The 16,707-nt window shown below is 45.9% G+C and overlaps 2 protein-coding genes across 4 annotated transcripts; both read left to right on the top strand.

Moving 5' to 3' along the window:
* The first annotated feature begins 2,106 nt into the window (after positions 1-2,106).
* LOC109733934 (phosphatidylinositol/phosphatidylcholine transfer protein SFH6) lies at positions 2,107-9,560 on the top strand. 3 transcript variants are annotated; one of them, XM_020293140.4, is made up of 15 exons: positions 2,107-2,697; positions 3,064-3,167; positions 3,262-3,577; positions 3,660-3,759; positions 3,912-4,178; positions 5,835-5,912; positions 5,987-6,088; positions 6,172-6,221; positions 6,309-6,408; positions 6,520-6,618; positions 6,718-6,837; positions 7,239-7,401; positions 7,532-7,893; positions 8,816-8,890; positions 9,111-9,560. In XM_020293140.4, the coding sequence occupies exons 2-15, from the start codon at positions 3,161-3,163 to the stop codon at positions 9,129-9,131; spliced, it is 1,860 nt and encodes a 619-aa protein (XP_020148729.1). In that variant the 5' UTR covers positions 2,107-2,697; positions 3,064-3,160; the 3' UTR covers positions 9,132-9,560. The 3 variants fall into 3 exon arrangements, 2 of the variants coding, with proteins under 2 accessions (XP_020148729.1, XP_020148730.1); XR_012187985.1 differs by having other exon boundaries at positions 2,145-2,697; positions 7,477-7,893; XM_020293141.4 differs by having other exon boundaries at positions 2,145-2,697; positions 7,535-7,893.
* Positions 9,561-10,797: 1,237 nt separating this feature from the next.
* On the top strand, positions 10,798-12,990 carry LOC109733933 (GPI-anchored protein LLG1). Its single transcript, XM_020293139.4, has 3 exons — positions 10,798-11,168; positions 11,277-11,339; positions 12,371-12,990. The coding sequence occupies exons 1-3, from the start codon at positions 11,084-11,086 to the stop codon at positions 12,724-12,726; spliced, it is 504 nt and encodes a 167-aa protein (XP_020148728.1). The 5' UTR covers positions 10,798-11,083; the 3' UTR covers positions 12,727-12,990.
* The last annotated feature ends 3,717 nt before the right edge of the window (positions 12,991-16,707 follow it).

Below are 16,707 nucleotides of genomic sequence, written 5' to 3'. Positions count from 1 at the left end.
AACTTTTGGGGTGTGTGAAAGAAGAGACTTAATTAAAAATCTCGTTCCCGCACACTAAACTTTCTCTAATACGCGTGACCCCCTAGAAGATCATCCATATTCATCGATCTCTTGCGTACGTGATGGTTCACTATTCTTGACTATGGTGAAGCTCAAGGAACTGTCAGCAGATCGTCGACAGCCAGAGCCGAGCGATTGTCAGAACCTTGTTGAAAGCGACACCATGCCGTCAATGAACTGAACCGAAGCAACACTCGAGGGAAGCATAGCAAGAACATCACCATCACATCCACATGCGATCTAGATCGCAACCTGCATCAACTCATAGAACCGCACATGATGCCACTGTTGGGAAACGTAGTAGAAACAAAAAAATCGCCCTACGATCACCCAGGAACAAATATGAAGATGCATAACGGGTTTGGATCAACGACCATTACCGACTCCGGCAGTGCAGCGGAAGTAGACGAGTCCGTGTAGATCGTACTTGGAGTCCCTCGAACGTCAATGAAGATCCCGCGAACCGCCCTCAAACGGCCCCTTAAATGGAAGTCCGAAAGCACGGCCTCTCTACTTGGTTGCAAGCGTACGGTCTTCACGATCCGACAGCGCTTCGCCGTCTAGAGATAATCATCATCGGAGAATTAGAGGGAGGAGATTATAACCGCACAGGGGTTCTAATTATGAGGATTGGAGGTGGCTAGTGCTAGCTCTAATTAGTCAACTAGGACAAATAAGAACTAGATCAACTAAAAGGAGACTTCAAAACTTGTATAGACATAGGGTGGCAAACATCGTAGAGAAAGAAGTTTTGCGGTGGGTGATTACATTTTTCTGAATTGCAGCCATATATTCAAGCATTAGTGGCACCGAGAGCTAATCACAAACTCGCCTATAAGTTTTTTGGGGCCTTCACCATCCTGGAGCATGTTGTGGAAGTTGCCTATCGTCTAGATTTACCACCTTCCAGCAAGGTCCATCCCGTTTTCCATGTGTCTCTTTTGTGCAGGGTGCTCAAGCTTGGTGAGCAGGTTCTGTAGCATTTACCTTTGCCTGAAGAGCAACACCAAGTTCTTGAAGAAATTCTCCAGCGCCGAGTTGTTACTCAAGGGGGGCAAGAAGGTGCTTTAAGTTCTTCTTCGCTGGACCAACAATACGGACGATCTTGCTACTTGGGAGGATCTGGAAATGACGAAGCAACTGTTTTCGCGAGCACCGGCTTGGGGACAAGCCGCAACTCATCGACGGGGGATTGTCAACGACTCGGTGGCTCACGAGCGGGAGTGCGAGGAAGATTCATCAAGAGGCCTAGTCGCAAGCCTCGTCTGCCAACTCGGCTTGCTAGGCCCGAATGGGCTTTAGGCCTTGTAATAGTATAAGTAGGAGATAACGTCAACGGTAACAGGCGGCGAACGACAAACAACTGGATTGGAAGGGAGCTGGTCTCCTTCCTCTCGACCCCCTTCTGTAATTTGAATTCCACCATGAAATCGAGCTAGTAGTTCGAGAACCTTATAGGCAATTGCTCACCGAGTGGTCGGAGGCCTGGGAGACCGCCGTCAGGGCAGACCACATACCCTCTTGCCCCGTGCCAACGAACCCGTCGGCGTCCGGTCCATGGTCAATCCTGTCTTACTAGGACTCGGCGGCGGCAAAGTACTACGTCCAGCTGAAGACCCCGTGTGCGGGCGATTGGGAGGAGCTCCCGCAGTTCACTTGAAAAGGGCGGGCGTCATGGCGGAGGCCCGCGGGGCGGTTGGCGCCGACCTCGCTGCCGCGGGAGGTGCTCACCACGCGGTGGGAAGTGGTCGGGCAAGCAGGGAACGAGCGACGTGGGATATGAATCGAGTGGGGATCGAGTCGTTTGGTGATTTTTTTTAAAAAAAATCTGGTGTGCCAAATACGTTAGTCGAAGGTATAAATAAATATACAAATTTATACTTTTCATAAGAAAATACAAACCTAAACAGTTTTTTCCAAATACGCGAAGCATCAATTCAATCAAATGAATCTTCCTCGAACCGGGTAGGCCAGAGACGGGATGGGGAGGTGCCGTACGGGGGTATCACGCACGCAATACAAGGCGCGACCATTCCATACCGACATGACAAAGACTGACACGCAGGGCCCCATTCATCAGCCCCGTCGACTGCCCCTCACGTGAGCGTCGGCGCCCCTGCTTCCGGCCCTGCGTTACGCAGTCACGCAAAAGCGACGCGGGAGCGCGGCAGCCGTCCCCATCCGCCCGGGTCAATAGCGACGCGCGCACGCTCCTCGCGCACCCAGCACCGCCGCGCACGCCACCGACGACTGGGCCCCGCCCCCGGCCCGAGGGACGCCAGAAGGCACGAGGCGCAGCCAGCGCCCACCCAGCAGCACCACAGTAACCGAAGCAGCCGAGCAGGCGGGCGCCAGCAGCAGCAGCAGCACGGGGAGGAGGGAGGGAGTAGGAGTAGGCGGAAAAAGGAGGCGTAAGCGCGAGGGGACGGAGCCGGGGAGAGGGACGCGCGGATCAAACGCCCGCCCGCCCGCCCGCCCGCCCGCGCGCACCGGCAGCTCGAGCCCTCGGTTCCTCCGCCCCGCCGCGCCGGAGGTGGAGGTGGTGGCGGAGGAGGGGCGCGCGGCTCGCGGCCTCCCTCCCGATCCGGATCGAGCGGGCGCTCTCCGGAGCGGCGGATCTCCCTCTCCCGCGGCGAGGTACGGCACGGATCGACTCCGTTCCCCCCGGGTTCCGGTTTTCCGTTTTGTTCGCGCGTCGGGTTCGGACGATCGGATCTAGCTGCGGGTGTGTGCGTGATTCCCGAGGCGGTTGGGGGTGCCGGTGCCGGTGCCCGCACTGGATCTCCCGGCGGGAGCATTTATTGTGTGTAGGTTAGGCGATCGCCTTTCCTTTCCGGAACCACCGTTTTCTGGGCTTGTTTCCACGGCCTCTGCTTCTACTCGTTGCGGATAATTTGGCCACGAGTTCGATGTTTTCCAGTACAACTCTCTGAATTCAGTTCTAACCTGTATTTGTTTGTCACTCAAAAAAATAAATGAATAATTTGTGTTGGTTTGTGGCAGAGTGGAGGCTCCAGTGGCTGTACATATAGTTTCGGATCAGTGATCATCAGTTCTAGAATAGGCTGACCCCTGATCATTTAGGCTGCATTTGCGGAGAATGTCAGGTATGGGCTGTTGTTGGTTCTTCTGTACGTATATGGGTTTAACGGATACAATGCAGCTAATGTTATGTGTGTGTGTTATGATGTGCTGTTTCAGAGAGCAATATCGACGGCATAGAGATATCTGTCAGTAATGATGAGAGGAGGGACAGAGCGGATGCCGAGAACTCAGAGGACGAGCCAAAGCACAGGAGGATGCGCTCGCTGAGGAAGAAGGCGCTGCACGCTTCAACCAAGCTGACACATTCGCTGAAGAAGAGGGGGAAGAGGAAAGTGGACTGCAGAGTGCCCAGAATACCGATAGAGGATGTCAGGGATGCTGGTGAAGAGCAGGCGGTCAGCTCGTTCCGTGAGGTTTTGTTTGCCAGGAACCTATTGCCTGAAAGGCATGATGATTACCATATGATGCTTAGGTTAGTACGGATGAAACTTTGCCTCGTATTGGTGTTTTCAGCCTTCAAATACCAGTTGGTGATTCTTCATTCTGGTATGCAGATTTTTGAAAGCTAGAAAGTTCGATGTTGAAAAGGCAGCACAAATGTGGGATGAGATGCTCCAGTGGAGGAATGAATTTGGGACAGACACAATTTTGGAAGTAAGAACACTGTCTATTCTCAGGACTGATTTGAAAATATGTGAAACAGTATAGATTTTGATGCATTTGATGCGAATTTGAAAGACTGCCTGCTATATAATTTGCCTTACAGTGTCGTGCATACTGATGACAACTAACTTTTATCATTGAAGGATTTTGAATTTCATGAGCTAGAGGAGGTACTGCAATATTACCCCCAGGGTTATCATGGGGTTGACAAGGATGGAAGGCCTGTCTATATCGAGTTGCTTGGAAAAGTTGAACCCAATAAACTTGTGCAAACCACAACAGTGGAACGATATATCAAGTACCATGTGCAAGAGTTTGAGAGAGCATTCCGTGAGAAGTTTCCTGCCTGCTCAATTGCTGCTCAAAAGCATATAGATACAACAACCACAATATTGGATGTCCATGGCGTGGTATGTTCATTGTCCTTTTCCTAAATATGGTTTCTCTACGCCAGCAATTTTTGTCTAGACTCTAAAGACGTAAGAAAATTAGCAAAAGGAAGTGTTGTCTTTGCAGTAACATTTTTCCGAAACTACCTTCTGTTGATAAAACCTTTGAAATTATTTGTTAGGCTTAAAATATGTACTTTGTGGGGCTGCACTGCAGTTATCACAAATCAGAAACATTGTTTTCCTGTCACAAAGACATCTTCTCATATCATAATATGCTATGATACAACTGGCAATTTTCGCAGAAGTTGTAACTCTTAAAAAAAAATGTGACTATTGGGATTTGTGAAGATGTACAAGCCTGCATATAGAAAAATTTCAGAAACTTCTTTAAAAACATCTTAGTGACTAAATTAACTAGGATGCTTGGTGGCACAATAGTCCTTGGAAGTTAGAGAGAAACAGCAGTAACATAAGGCTTTTCTTGAATGCTGCTGGTTTAGCTCCTATCTGTCCAGATAAAATACAATGGATTTGATTCCAATACTTTTTCTCGAACACGCTTCTAAATGTGTTTCATTTTGTATTAGAAGGGAATGTCTTACTTACTTACTAAGCCTTTTGTCCCAAACAAGTTGGGGTAGGCTAGATATGAAACCCTTTCATGAGGACTTCCCAGGAGGTCACCCATCCTAGTACTACTCTCGCCCAAATGGGTTTCATACCCAAAGGACTGGCTAGTTTTTACGTTGGCTTGCCAAGCCTATCACAATCCTTAGATATGAAACCCTTTCACGAGGACTTCCCAGGAGGTCACTCATCCTAGTACTACTCTCACTCAAATGGGTTTCATACCCATGGGACTGGCTAGTTTTTACGTTGGCTCGCCAAGCCTATCACAACCCTCCTCCTTTACCCGGGCTTGGGACCGGCTATGCCTAGAAGACATAGGCGGAGTTATTAGAAGGGAATGTCTAAGCGGCGCAAAACGTACAGCCTGGCAGAAAACAAAGCCGAAAAAAAAGAAAGAAAGGGAAGCAAAGCTGCAAAAAACCTTCGCAAGCAAAATAAAGGCAAAAGCGCAACAGCTATATTGGCAAGCTGTACAGCTGGCTGCTAAGTCTGGTGGCCTGGGTGTGCCATGGAAAATGTCTTAGTGCCTTGGCTCCTTCCAACATCCACAACTTCTCGTCAGTTATAATCACATTGAGCAGACCAGCATTGCACCTTCAAACACTCAGTCATCACACAGCTGCCAGAGTTGCCACATGGTTAGACTGTTGAGCGATCTGGCCCCTTCCTCTTGGCAAGGACGACCTGTTCAGCTACAGATGTCAATCAGTTGTAGAAGCTCTCATCCGGTACCAGGGTGGTGACCTCCTGTTTGATTCTAACATTTAGGTTGCATCTTAAAGGTCTGGGTAGAGCTGTAGTGTGGAGATTCAATTCCTCAAAACTATTGATATTGCTAGAGTTGCGTTGGTCGGCTGCTATTGCAATCCAACTATATGCCTCTATGAATGTAGGAGTTTATTTCTATCATTTTTTTCTTTCAAACTGTATCTTTGATTGATTGTAGGATGATTTTGTGGTCTGATCTTTGAGTGCCGTTTAACATCATTGTGCTATCTGCAAAATAGTTGAAAATGACGTTTGTATCTGTTCCATGTGATGTAGGGCTGGAAGAACTTTGGTAAGATTGCAAGGGATTTAGTGCGCTGTATGCAGAAAATAGATGGTGACTATTATCCCGAGGCAAGTCTTACTGATGAAATATAGGCATGTGTTTCCCAGTGTTCTGATTACCATTCATGTGCTAAATTATGCAGACACTACATCAAATGTTCATTGTAAATGCTGGAGCTGGTTTCAAACTGATCTGGAGCACTATAAAGGGACTTCTTGACCCCAAAACATCATCAAAAATTCATGTATGAAGTCTTGCAAGCGTTCCAAGTTCACTTTCCACATTGTGATGTTTCCGTTGCTTCATACCTATAATCTTCCATTACAGGTTCTAGGAGCAAAATACCAGAGCAGGCTTCTTGAAGCTATTGACGCAAGGTTGGTGACGGTAATCTTCTATGTTGTTAGGGTCGTGAGATTGGTTTCTGTGCTTGTTGTGCAAGGCTTACCAGAATATATCTGCAGCCAATTACCAGAGTTTTTTGGTGGTTTGTGCACATGCTCTAACCAAGGAGGATGCCTGAGGTCCAACAAAGGCCCTTGGAGTGACCCTTTAATTATGAAGGTAGTCTTTTTACTGAATCTGCTGGTGCTCTCTTACTGTATCATACTTATGGTACAAAAGAATATCCAACTTGTCTGCTACAGCTGATTATGAACTTATTTTTTATTGCAGATCGTACATAGCATGGAATCATCTGCATTAAGGGATATCGTGCAAGTATCTGATATAGAAGAAACAGTTACAGGCTCTGTAAGATTGCGTGCGCTCAAGGCAAGATTACGAAATATCCGATCTGTGAGCTCTCATTTGTTCAACGAGTCAATCTCTTTTCAGTTTTAACGTTTTATGCACTGTCCTTGCTTCTTTCAGTTACCAGAAAGAATTAGTGATACATCAAATGCTGAATCAGGTTCAGATGTTGATGATCTTGGATCCCCTGTAGCCCCTGAAGATGTTGAATATCATAGTTTGGCTCCAGTCCGTGAGGAAGTAAATTATTGTTCCCTCAATTCTGCCATTATATTAATAAGTTCCATTCATGTTCTCACATTTTTTTTCTGTGAGGGAACAACGACCTAACATTTAGGCATGTCGGGACCAAAAAGAAATATCATAGTTTGGCTCCAGTCCGTGAGGAAGTAAATTATTGTTCCCTCAATTCTGCCATTATATTGATAAGTTCCATTCATGTTCTCACTTGCCACTAGTAGCTCCTGTATTCAGATGAACAAAAGGAAATAACAGATATTTCTTTTTGGTCCCGACATGCCTAAATGTTAGGTCGTTGTTCCCTCACAGAAAAAAAATGATAGGCTGTTGCTAGATCTAGAGCGCCTTATCCTCAACATGGCATTTCTTAACAAACTTCATCTCCTGTCTTTGTCATGTAGGCCAGGGAATCAGGATCAACGACATACGGCTGTTCAGACGATCGACCTCTTTCAGTGGATAAAGCTGTTGAGTCCAATAAAAGATATAACCTTGCTGGAAATGTATTAAGGCAGTACAACACACGACAAAATTCATCGATGAATAGAGTTTCGCCTGAGCCAGGTATCTAATCACGGTCTGCATGCACTATCTAACATCTATAAAAACTTATGGGGCGCTGTTAATATTTTATCCCAGTTGTCTCACCATGGTGGCTAGTCTCTCTGATGCTTAAAATGTGAGTTGAAACTAGCAGGTCGCGCCCCAAATGTCCATGAAGGCGATGCAGATGATGGGATCTTGAAATTATTTTCAAGAAAAGTTCTTGCTGTAATTCTCAAAGTACTCTCTCTTTTGCGCTTGTTCACTCGCCATGAGCAACAGTTGGAAAATGTTCATCCACATACTGCAGCCGTACCCAGTAATCAACCAAATCTTCAGATAGTTAAGGAAGACCGAGTAAATCCTTGTCTGGAGCGTCTTGAAAGACTTGAATCGATGTGTAATCAACTCAGCAGAAAGCCTCCTGAGATCCCACAGGATAAGGATCGTGCTATACAGGATTCTTTTGATAGGATAAAATCCATTGAATTTGACCTGGAGAAGACAAAGAAGGTATTTGTCTAACCAAGTGTCACAGCCTTATGGTGCTTACATTTGTTTCAGGATGCATAGTTTAGAATTGTACCATGCTTTTTACCACATAAGTGTTGCACCTTTATAAATAAACTTATGGTCTGCTTGACTAATTTGCAAAAATTCGAACAACGTAGGCTCTTAGTTATGAATGTGCTGTTTTATTTATTGACATATGCATGTTTATGATACACTTGAAACTTTGAGCACCTGGTGAAAAATACTGCAAGGAGTTCGGTTAGAATCCAACTGTCCAACTTTTGCAAGTTAAATAATATGCTCCCTCCGGTCCTTTTTAGTCTGCATATAAGTTTTGTCTGAAGTCAAAGTGTCTCTAATTTGACTAAAGTTATAAGAAAAGGCATCAACATTCATAATATCAAATCAATATCATTACATTCATTATGGAATGTAGTTTCATATTATATATATTTGATATTGTCGATGTTGATAGTCTTTAATATAAATTTGGTCAAACGTTGCAAAGTTTGACTTGACACAAATCTTATACATGGAGTAAAAAGGACCGGAGGGAGTATGAAGCATAAAAAGATCCGGTGATGCTACTTCTTGAAGTTCAAAATTTCACCAAGATATATCTTTCAACGACCACTAGTGAAATAGTCGCAATGTAGTTTTTACTGTCTTCCACTTCCAGTGGGGGGCCATTATTATGAAACTGCATAACAGTGATAAAAAGCACTATGGGCAAGGTGCATACCATGTCATAATTCATCAGTTATCTGTTTCTTACTCCCTCCATTTCTTTTAAGTCTGCATATAAAATTTGACCAAAGTCAAACTTCGTTAAGTTGACCAATTTTATAGGAAAAAATATGAATATTCACAATACGAAATGTGCATCTATTTATGTAGTGTTCCGTTTTATGTGTTCATCCAGGTATTGCATGCAACAGTGATCAAACAAATGCAGATGGCTGAAACATTGGAGTCGGTGACAGAGTCTGGTCATAGAGTAAGCAACACCACATTGTGGATTTCAACGCTTTGTACAATTTGTCAAGTTATTTTTCAACCCACAATATTATTGAATTGTGATCTAAAAGGGACATTGAGTGTTTGACCTGCCTCTGGGGATATATGTACTAGTATGCGTTTCGGATTTACTCTTTGGCTTATATTCGAGGTTAATTTTGCGACACTAACGTTTGCTTCTTCTTTTTGGTTTGGTGCAGAGAAGGAAATTTTGTACGTAATAAACTCACAGCAATGTACATGAACAAGAAAAAAAAACAGAGATGGCGACTTCAATGACTGCTTTCCGACAGAAACTAAACAGCATTGCTTTGTATATGGCTGCTCAGTCTCGCTTCTCTTTTTGGTCAATCAAAAAGATGGGTGATGTTAATAAGAAGAGTAGATAGTTGGTGACCCGAGAAAAACTGAGGGGATGGTCAAGAAGAGCGTCCTGGAAGATAACTGAATATAGCGCGGCTTATATACAGCAAAGGAAAGTTAAAAGAGGAATCCCGACGCACAGCTCATGTTCTGTTTATGTTTTCTGTTTTCTCTGCCTCTATGCGCCTCCTGATCTGCTGTATGCCTGTATTTGAATGCTTCTGCACATTTTCATTGTCAGAACAGTTGAGGCTGGGCTCTCGTAATTAACACCATTCTTTGGTTGATGACGTCATGCATATAGGGGCTATTTGGATTGCTGCCCACAGCCGCCCGTCCAAAATATTGGTCGTTGACCAGGCTGGTGCGGTCGTTTGGATGAGCGCCGCCGATGTTTTGGCTCGCCCAGCCCAGCGTACAGCTTCTAGTGTACTCCCTCCCTTCCGAAATATAAGTCTTTTTAGACATTTCAAATAGATTACAACATACAGATGTATGTAGACATATTTTAGAATGTAGATTCACTCATTTTGCACCGTATGTAGTCATCTATTGAAATCTCTAGAAAGATTTATATTTTGGAACAGAGGGAGTACATTTGAACCAATTTTTTGGTGAGGCTCCGGCGGCCAAATCGCTCGCCAATTATTAGGCGTGCCAACCTTTGGCAGGGCTGGCTGTGGCAGAAACAAACAGCCCCGCTACTAGTTTTACCCCCTACCTCATACCTCCTTTCTTTTCGTGACGCCACTCATCTGATCTGATGCCGCAACAAACCGAATAAGCAGGACCTGGTGGTGTAGCATTTTGTTTTCATGTGTTGAAATAGCAGCAAAGTGCATTTTGTACAGCCCTGGGTTGTTACTTTTTTCTACTACCATCGTTCCATGGGTGCAAATTCTCAACCACAGATTGTAGGTTGGGCTTGACCACGTCCTGTTTTGGCAAAAATGGACAAGCGTCTTTTATTGAGCCCCGTCGTTGATTGGTGCAAGCATCATTGGTGGATCGCATGTTGAGGTAGTGGTACTCTGCCGTGCGGTGAGCTGTGTGGCACTAGATAGACCACATCGAGCTTAGCTGGCGAGCGGCACGTCGTTCGTTCTTGCGGGCAAGTTTGCCATAAGCAGGAAAACAGCCAGCTGCCAGATTGAAGACGGCATCTCCGTCAACAGAAGACAACGGTGCTGCATCATGGGTGCTGCATCATGGGAGAAGGTTTGGGTTTGGAGGAAGTGACGAAAGGTTCAACGATTTTTACTCGCCTACTACTAGAACAAAAACAAATACGGCGTGCGTTCATTCCTTACATTTGTCACGCGACGGCAGGAGAAACAGCTGAGGGGAAAACTACCCTCGCTGTGTGAAGATCAAACACAAGGCATGCGTCGCCTTGACCACTTCCCCTACCTAATAATCTATCTACCGTCGCTGTCTCCTGTCTAATAACCTCGGTTCGCCGACTCGCCGGGTCCCACAATCCATCCGAATAACCACCGTCAGCGAGGAAAAAAAAAACGGACACCGAAACAAAACGCGTCCGCAACATGGTCACGTCCTTCTCTTCTTCTTCTTCTTCTTCCCTTTGCGTCCTGTTCCAGCTCGCAGTCACAGCAGCATCCGTCGCCACTAATTAATTGCAGCTGTAGCACCGCCCGCCCGCTCCGTGGAGCTTACAAGCCACCAGCGAGGAGAGTCGAGGCGCGCACGTGGGTGGGTCTGCGCGCGCCGTCCGTCGTCGTCGTCCTCCTAGATCCAACAGCCTTTGTCCCTGCTCGGAGCCGTGCGCCGGGCGGAGGGACGCGCGACGATGGCCACCGGCCGTGGGCTCCCGCTCCTCCTCGTCCTCGCCGCCCTCCTGGTCGGGCTCGCCTCCGCCTCCCCCTTCATCTCCGGTGCGTTCCCTGCTCCTGCTCCTGCTCTGCTGCCACCATCGTCCGCGTTACGCCTCGCAGCGGCTTCTGTTCTGACGGGTTCGTCGTGCTGTGTTTGTGCTTGAGCAGACGGCGTGTTCCAGGCGGGCGCCGGATCTACTACGGGGAGGACCTTGCTGCAGGCCAAGAGGGGTACGTTTCCTTCCTCCTCTCCACCTCCCTCCCTCCTCGCTGAGCTCCACGCTCTAACGCTTGCTGGTTTCGGAGTTCGATCTGGAATTTGAGAAGATTGGGCTGGGCTGGGACCTGGGAGTTTGGTCACATGCTCCGGTTAGATGCGTGGTGTGTCGATTCCCTGATCCGTCCCGCGCCGACGAAACGTCTGCTGTCATGTCGTCAGATCGGGGTGGCATCGAGGATCAGCGGTCATTGAACTGTAGACGATGAGGAATTATAATAATAAATAGCGACTGAGGGAACATTTTGGTGGTTGAGTTGTTAGGTGATTACGGCGAGGAATTGGGGTGCTCTACGAGTTGAACGCAGGGATGAGGGCTGTAGCTTTCCGATGATGTTCTTCATCGATTAAAAAGGAATTGACATGGTTTGCCGACTATTCCGCGTTTCATGTTGTTCGCACTGTACATACTACAAGCACATGCTAGTTATAACAGGATAATAGTAGCATCTAGTTATACTTGCATGCTTATTAATCGTGATGTGAAATTTCTGAACCTGCCGGTGCTGCTTCTTGGCACCAAGATGCTAATCACTAAATAGAGAGCGTGCTAAACTGGCATACATACGATAAAATGCCGGGAAGGAAATTTGTTGAGCCTGTGATGGTAAGACCTTGTTGTCCGTTAAGGCATGCAATGTCCAGGTAGTGAAGCCTGTATTCCTTATCCAGTTAGAAGCGCCATGTTATTGTAACAAATTAACTAACCGTCTCAGCATACTTCTGCAAGTTTCATTGGGTAAGTTGGTTCCAGGCTTCGAGGGGCAAACTAACCAAACACTTCGAGGCAGCCCCAAAGTACATATTTTGGTATCTGCTGTTCACTAAACATACCTGCATATTGCTAACACTTTACCAAGTAGCATCAAGATAGATCCTAATTCATCATTGTAATGGATGGTGTCTGACATACATCTACCCATGTTGAAGACTTTCAGTGCCTTGATCTATTATATTTCTCTTAGCTCATACTTGTGCTTTTCAGATTGTCCTGTGAACTTCGAGTTCCAAAACTACACCGTCATCACAAGCAGGTGCAAAGGGCCAAAATATCCTCCTAAAGACTGCTGTGATTCTTTCAAGGAATTTGCATGCCCATTTAATAACTACATCAATGATGAAAGCAATGACTGTGCATCCACAATGTTCAGCTACATCAACCTCTATGGCAAGTACCCACCAGGCCTGTTTGCCCACGAGTGCCGAGAAGGCAAGCTAGGTCTTTCTTGCGAAGGCGTCCCCCAGAAAGACGTCGTTAAAAGTGGTGTCCAAAGGGCTCGAAGCAGCTCGCTTGCTTTGATTACTCTCATGTGTGGACTAGTAGCATTGTTCTTCCAATAGACGGTGCCGTGGTGGTGGTGATACCTTTATTTCTCCCATGTTTTTCAAATGATGTTGAGCCTGAATCCGCTGCTGCTCCTTAAGGCGCTCTTGAAATTTTCCTTCTTGCAATATCTTGTAATTTGAAGCTATGTCAGATTACATATTCTTTGGAATCTCACCTGGTTGCCAACTTAGAATTCACTGATTGTCACTGTATCATACCTCTCACACTGTATTATGTCTCACTCGTGTATAATGATGACAACTTTTTCTTTTTGGTCACTGGAAAGAGTTTGGTTGTATGTGAATCATCATGGCCCTAGTTCATTCTAGTCTCAAAGAAAATCGTGACAATTGGTTTCCCTATCTATAAGCTGCAGGTTTTCTCTTGCCAAAGGTTGCTGCCTTTTAACTTCAGACAAATTTTGTAGTCACTGGATTTGCAAGATAAGTGCATATGAATAACCTCCAAAACTAGGATCATGTTGTTGCCAATCTGTGGGAAGTAGTTAAAATCGTAATGCATTTTTTTATAAGAATAAGAATCCTTGCATGGAAGATGAGAATATATTTTTTGAAACATTTCACTTCAATCCATGTCCTTACCCGATTGTATGCCAAAACCACTGTTATCACAACACCATGTCTAGATAAGTAATCTTATTATATCTTGAGTGAGCAAAGTAAACAATTTTAAGAGTTAAGAGAGAGCAATATATCATAACCAGAGTCTGGAGATTTGATTGTCTATTCAAAACCATACTTGATTCGTAGTTGGGTTTTGAAACTAAAATCATGACCAGAGTTTGGAGATTTGATGCAAACTTATCTCCTTTGTCTTTTGAAACTTAAATGTACAGTACCCCTATGGAGTTAGGTTTCATGTGGTAGTCAATTTTGAATATGGCTCGAAATAGCGGTGATAAAGATAGCACAAAAAACTAACTCCATGGTGGACGCAGCGATTCGGTGCTCGAGCGCATCTGCTCCCGAAATCGCTGGCGTTGGTTCACGTCTGGGGATCCGTAAAATTCGTTCTGACTCGTCTGGACCGAAGCAGCGAAAAAACAGCATACGACCCGTATACGGTAGTGAACAGTGGCCCAAATCGTATGGGAGCACGGCCCAGATTTGTGGAGTTTTTCCTGATCCGTGGATGAAACTTTACTTTCCATCTGAGCCGTGGAACAGTTGCCTGGTACATCCAGATCAGATTCCTCCTCAGATGCATGCCTTACCTAGGTGGTTCTCGAAACCTGCCGCCGCGACGGCCGGCTATCCCAATTTCCCTGGAGCTCCGGTTGTTCTGGCGTGCCGGCGATGGAAGATGTTGCGCACATCTAGATCCGGTTCCTCTCGCTGTGCTCCCGCGGCATGATGGTACCAGTGCTGGGCTGGTTGACTCGAATGCTGGGTCCGGGTGCGGGCAGCATGTTGGCGGCGGTAGTCCAGGTAGGCCGCAGGGTGACGGCGCCGTCGGCGGCAAGCTTCTCCGACAAGGTCCGTTCAGTGTATGACCGGGCTGGAGCAAAAGGTATGACCTGAACCATGTCCTGGGTAGGTGTTAATGTTTTCTGAATGTTGTGTTGATGTCCTGCAATGCTATGAGGTCACTGTTGTGGTAGTGATACGTAGGATTACAGATCAACCCCTAACTGAAACTGGTCGCTCATGTAATGTATGGCTGGGACAAGTAGGTAGTTATTCTCGGCCAGTGATCATCTCGACATCTGAACCATGTCCTGGGTACATAGATTGTTCTTACTTGACAAATCAGGTTACGTCTTGAGAGTGCACCTCCAGACAGAAGGTCGTGTCCGTCTAGGATGAGTGCCTTAGAGCAGTCAATTCTCAAGTGTAGTTCGTCCTGAACCAGGACGGAGTTTCGACTTGCTTGGTGAGGCGTACGACTTTACAATTTGTATTAGTGGGAGATTCGGTTGGGGCTAATGTATGGCAAAAGCAGATTGAACGCCGAGGACCAAGTCGATGCAAGAGAATATTTGTGACTGCTCGGTGCGCGCAAAATCATGTTTAATCATTTATGTGAACTATTTAAATAGTTCAATTGTCGTTGACAGTGATGCTCTATTTTGCAAGAAGGGGAAGCCAGAAGCCGAGAGCAGCAGGTCATGCAGATGCGAGTGCCCTGCTTTGATACGGCTCCTGCGGGCTTCTAATAGTTTGTACATAACACAGCACAGTGAAAACCACAAACATTCCATGTCTCACTATGGGTGGCCGTCACACAAACACATCGATGTTTACACTAAAGATCTGATAAAGCAGCTAAGGGAAAACAATGTAAACCTCGGGAAGGTGTACAACATTATTGGAAGTGTCTTCGGCTTGGTTGAGAAGGTGCCGTTCACAAAGAGGACGCTCATGAACATATAAGCCGAGAGCGAGCTGATGATGATGTGAGGAAGACGTTGGAAGTGCTCGCAGACATTGTTGCAGGGGACCCAGACTTTACATATTCTTGCTGATAGTGATAGCAGGGTGAAAACTTTGATGTGGACAAATGGGAGCAGCCGAATGCAGTACTGATTCTTTGGTGATGTGGTTACAGTCGACACGACGTACAGGGAAAATCTATATGACATTGCCGTTTGGGCTTTTGTGGGAGTGAATAACCATTTCCAAAGTATCATCCTCTCTGGCATGCTGATGTGGGATGAGCAAGTAGAGAGTTTCAAGTGGGTTTTCCGCGAGTTTCTACATATGATGGGAGGACCGGCACCTAAGACCATCCTGACAGGTTAGTAATTTTTCTTATTGTTGTTGTGTGTGCTTGCATTATTCTTGCTTTGGCTCTGAATTGAACAAATAAGCTTGCAAATTGAATATTACTAACTGGTGACATGTCTAACAGACTAGAGCAGAGCTATGGAGGTGGCAATCAGTAAAGTTTATCCAGATAGCATGCACCGTTGGTGCAAATGGCACGTACCGAAGAAAGCAAAGGAGAGCCTAGTGCCACTCTACACGAAGAAGCTGAATTCTATAAAGGTGTGAACCACATGTTGACTGCGGATGAGTTTGAGACAGCGGGGGGTATGCTGTACAACCTGAGGAAGAATGACCCAGATATATGAAACAAGAACAAAGTGGGCGAAGCCATACTTCAAAGGTGTTTTCTGCACCAAGATGACAAGTACGCAAAGAAGCGAGAGTGCGAACAAGATGTTGTAGTCCTATATGCCGCCGGCGAGCCCGATGCACGTCTTTGTTAGGCAATACATGAGGCTCCAGTTTGACCGCGAGTGGGAGGAAAGCTACAATAAGAGGACAATGCTTGTGAGTACAATTCGTGTTGCATAATATTTAAGTTTGATATATAGTGTTAATAGCTAATTTATTTTTCAATGAACAGGGTGGTACTCCAAACTAATAGGATACAGAATTGACTGGCTGAAGAAGACAAGGATAATGGATACGGCCAGAACCATCACACTGACTGATATGCTTCATCTGGGCTGCAGTCTAATGTGTAGTTGTTGCGCATTGCAGTTCATGTTCCCGGTGCTGTTCATAGATTGCTGGTCCCTGTACAGTCTTGACATAGACAAGAAGGAAGTTATGGCGCTCAATCCAACTGAGACAGATCCAGCAGATGAGATGAAGAGGAGGAATGAGGCTTTGGCGAAGGAATTCCAGCTCAGATTCTGCCACCGTTTTAACGACATGTTTGGTGCAGGCTTGGTCGAGACTATTGGGCGGACCTTTATGTACCCCTTAGTGGGGCAGCATGAACCATGTACAAGGTGAGTTTGTTCATTCGGATCTAGAAAAAAATAATTTTGGAACCTTACAATTATTGAAAGCAATGATGGAAATACCATGCTCACCAGGTAGGAAAGCCACGTCTTCATCGTGCACTACATCCTGGGGTTCACCGGGCTTTACCTTCGTTCAGCGCTTAGCTCAGTAAGAACTGGGAATTGAGTGGGTGTATGAAAAAAAAGCAACTTGGACAGTGCACTAAGCCATGTTTTT

Source organism: Aegilops tauschii, chromosome 6 (genome assembly GCF_002575655.3).
Source record: "Aegilops tauschii subsp. strangulata cultivar AL8/78 chromosome 6, Aet v6.0, whole genome shotgun sequence".
Taxonomy (NCBI): domain Eukaryota; kingdom Viridiplantae; phylum Streptophyta; class Magnoliopsida; order Poales; family Poaceae; genus Aegilops; species Aegilops tauschii.
The sequence above is the reverse complement of the archived record's forward strand: the minus strand, read 5'-3'. Positions and strand labels throughout refer to the sequence as shown.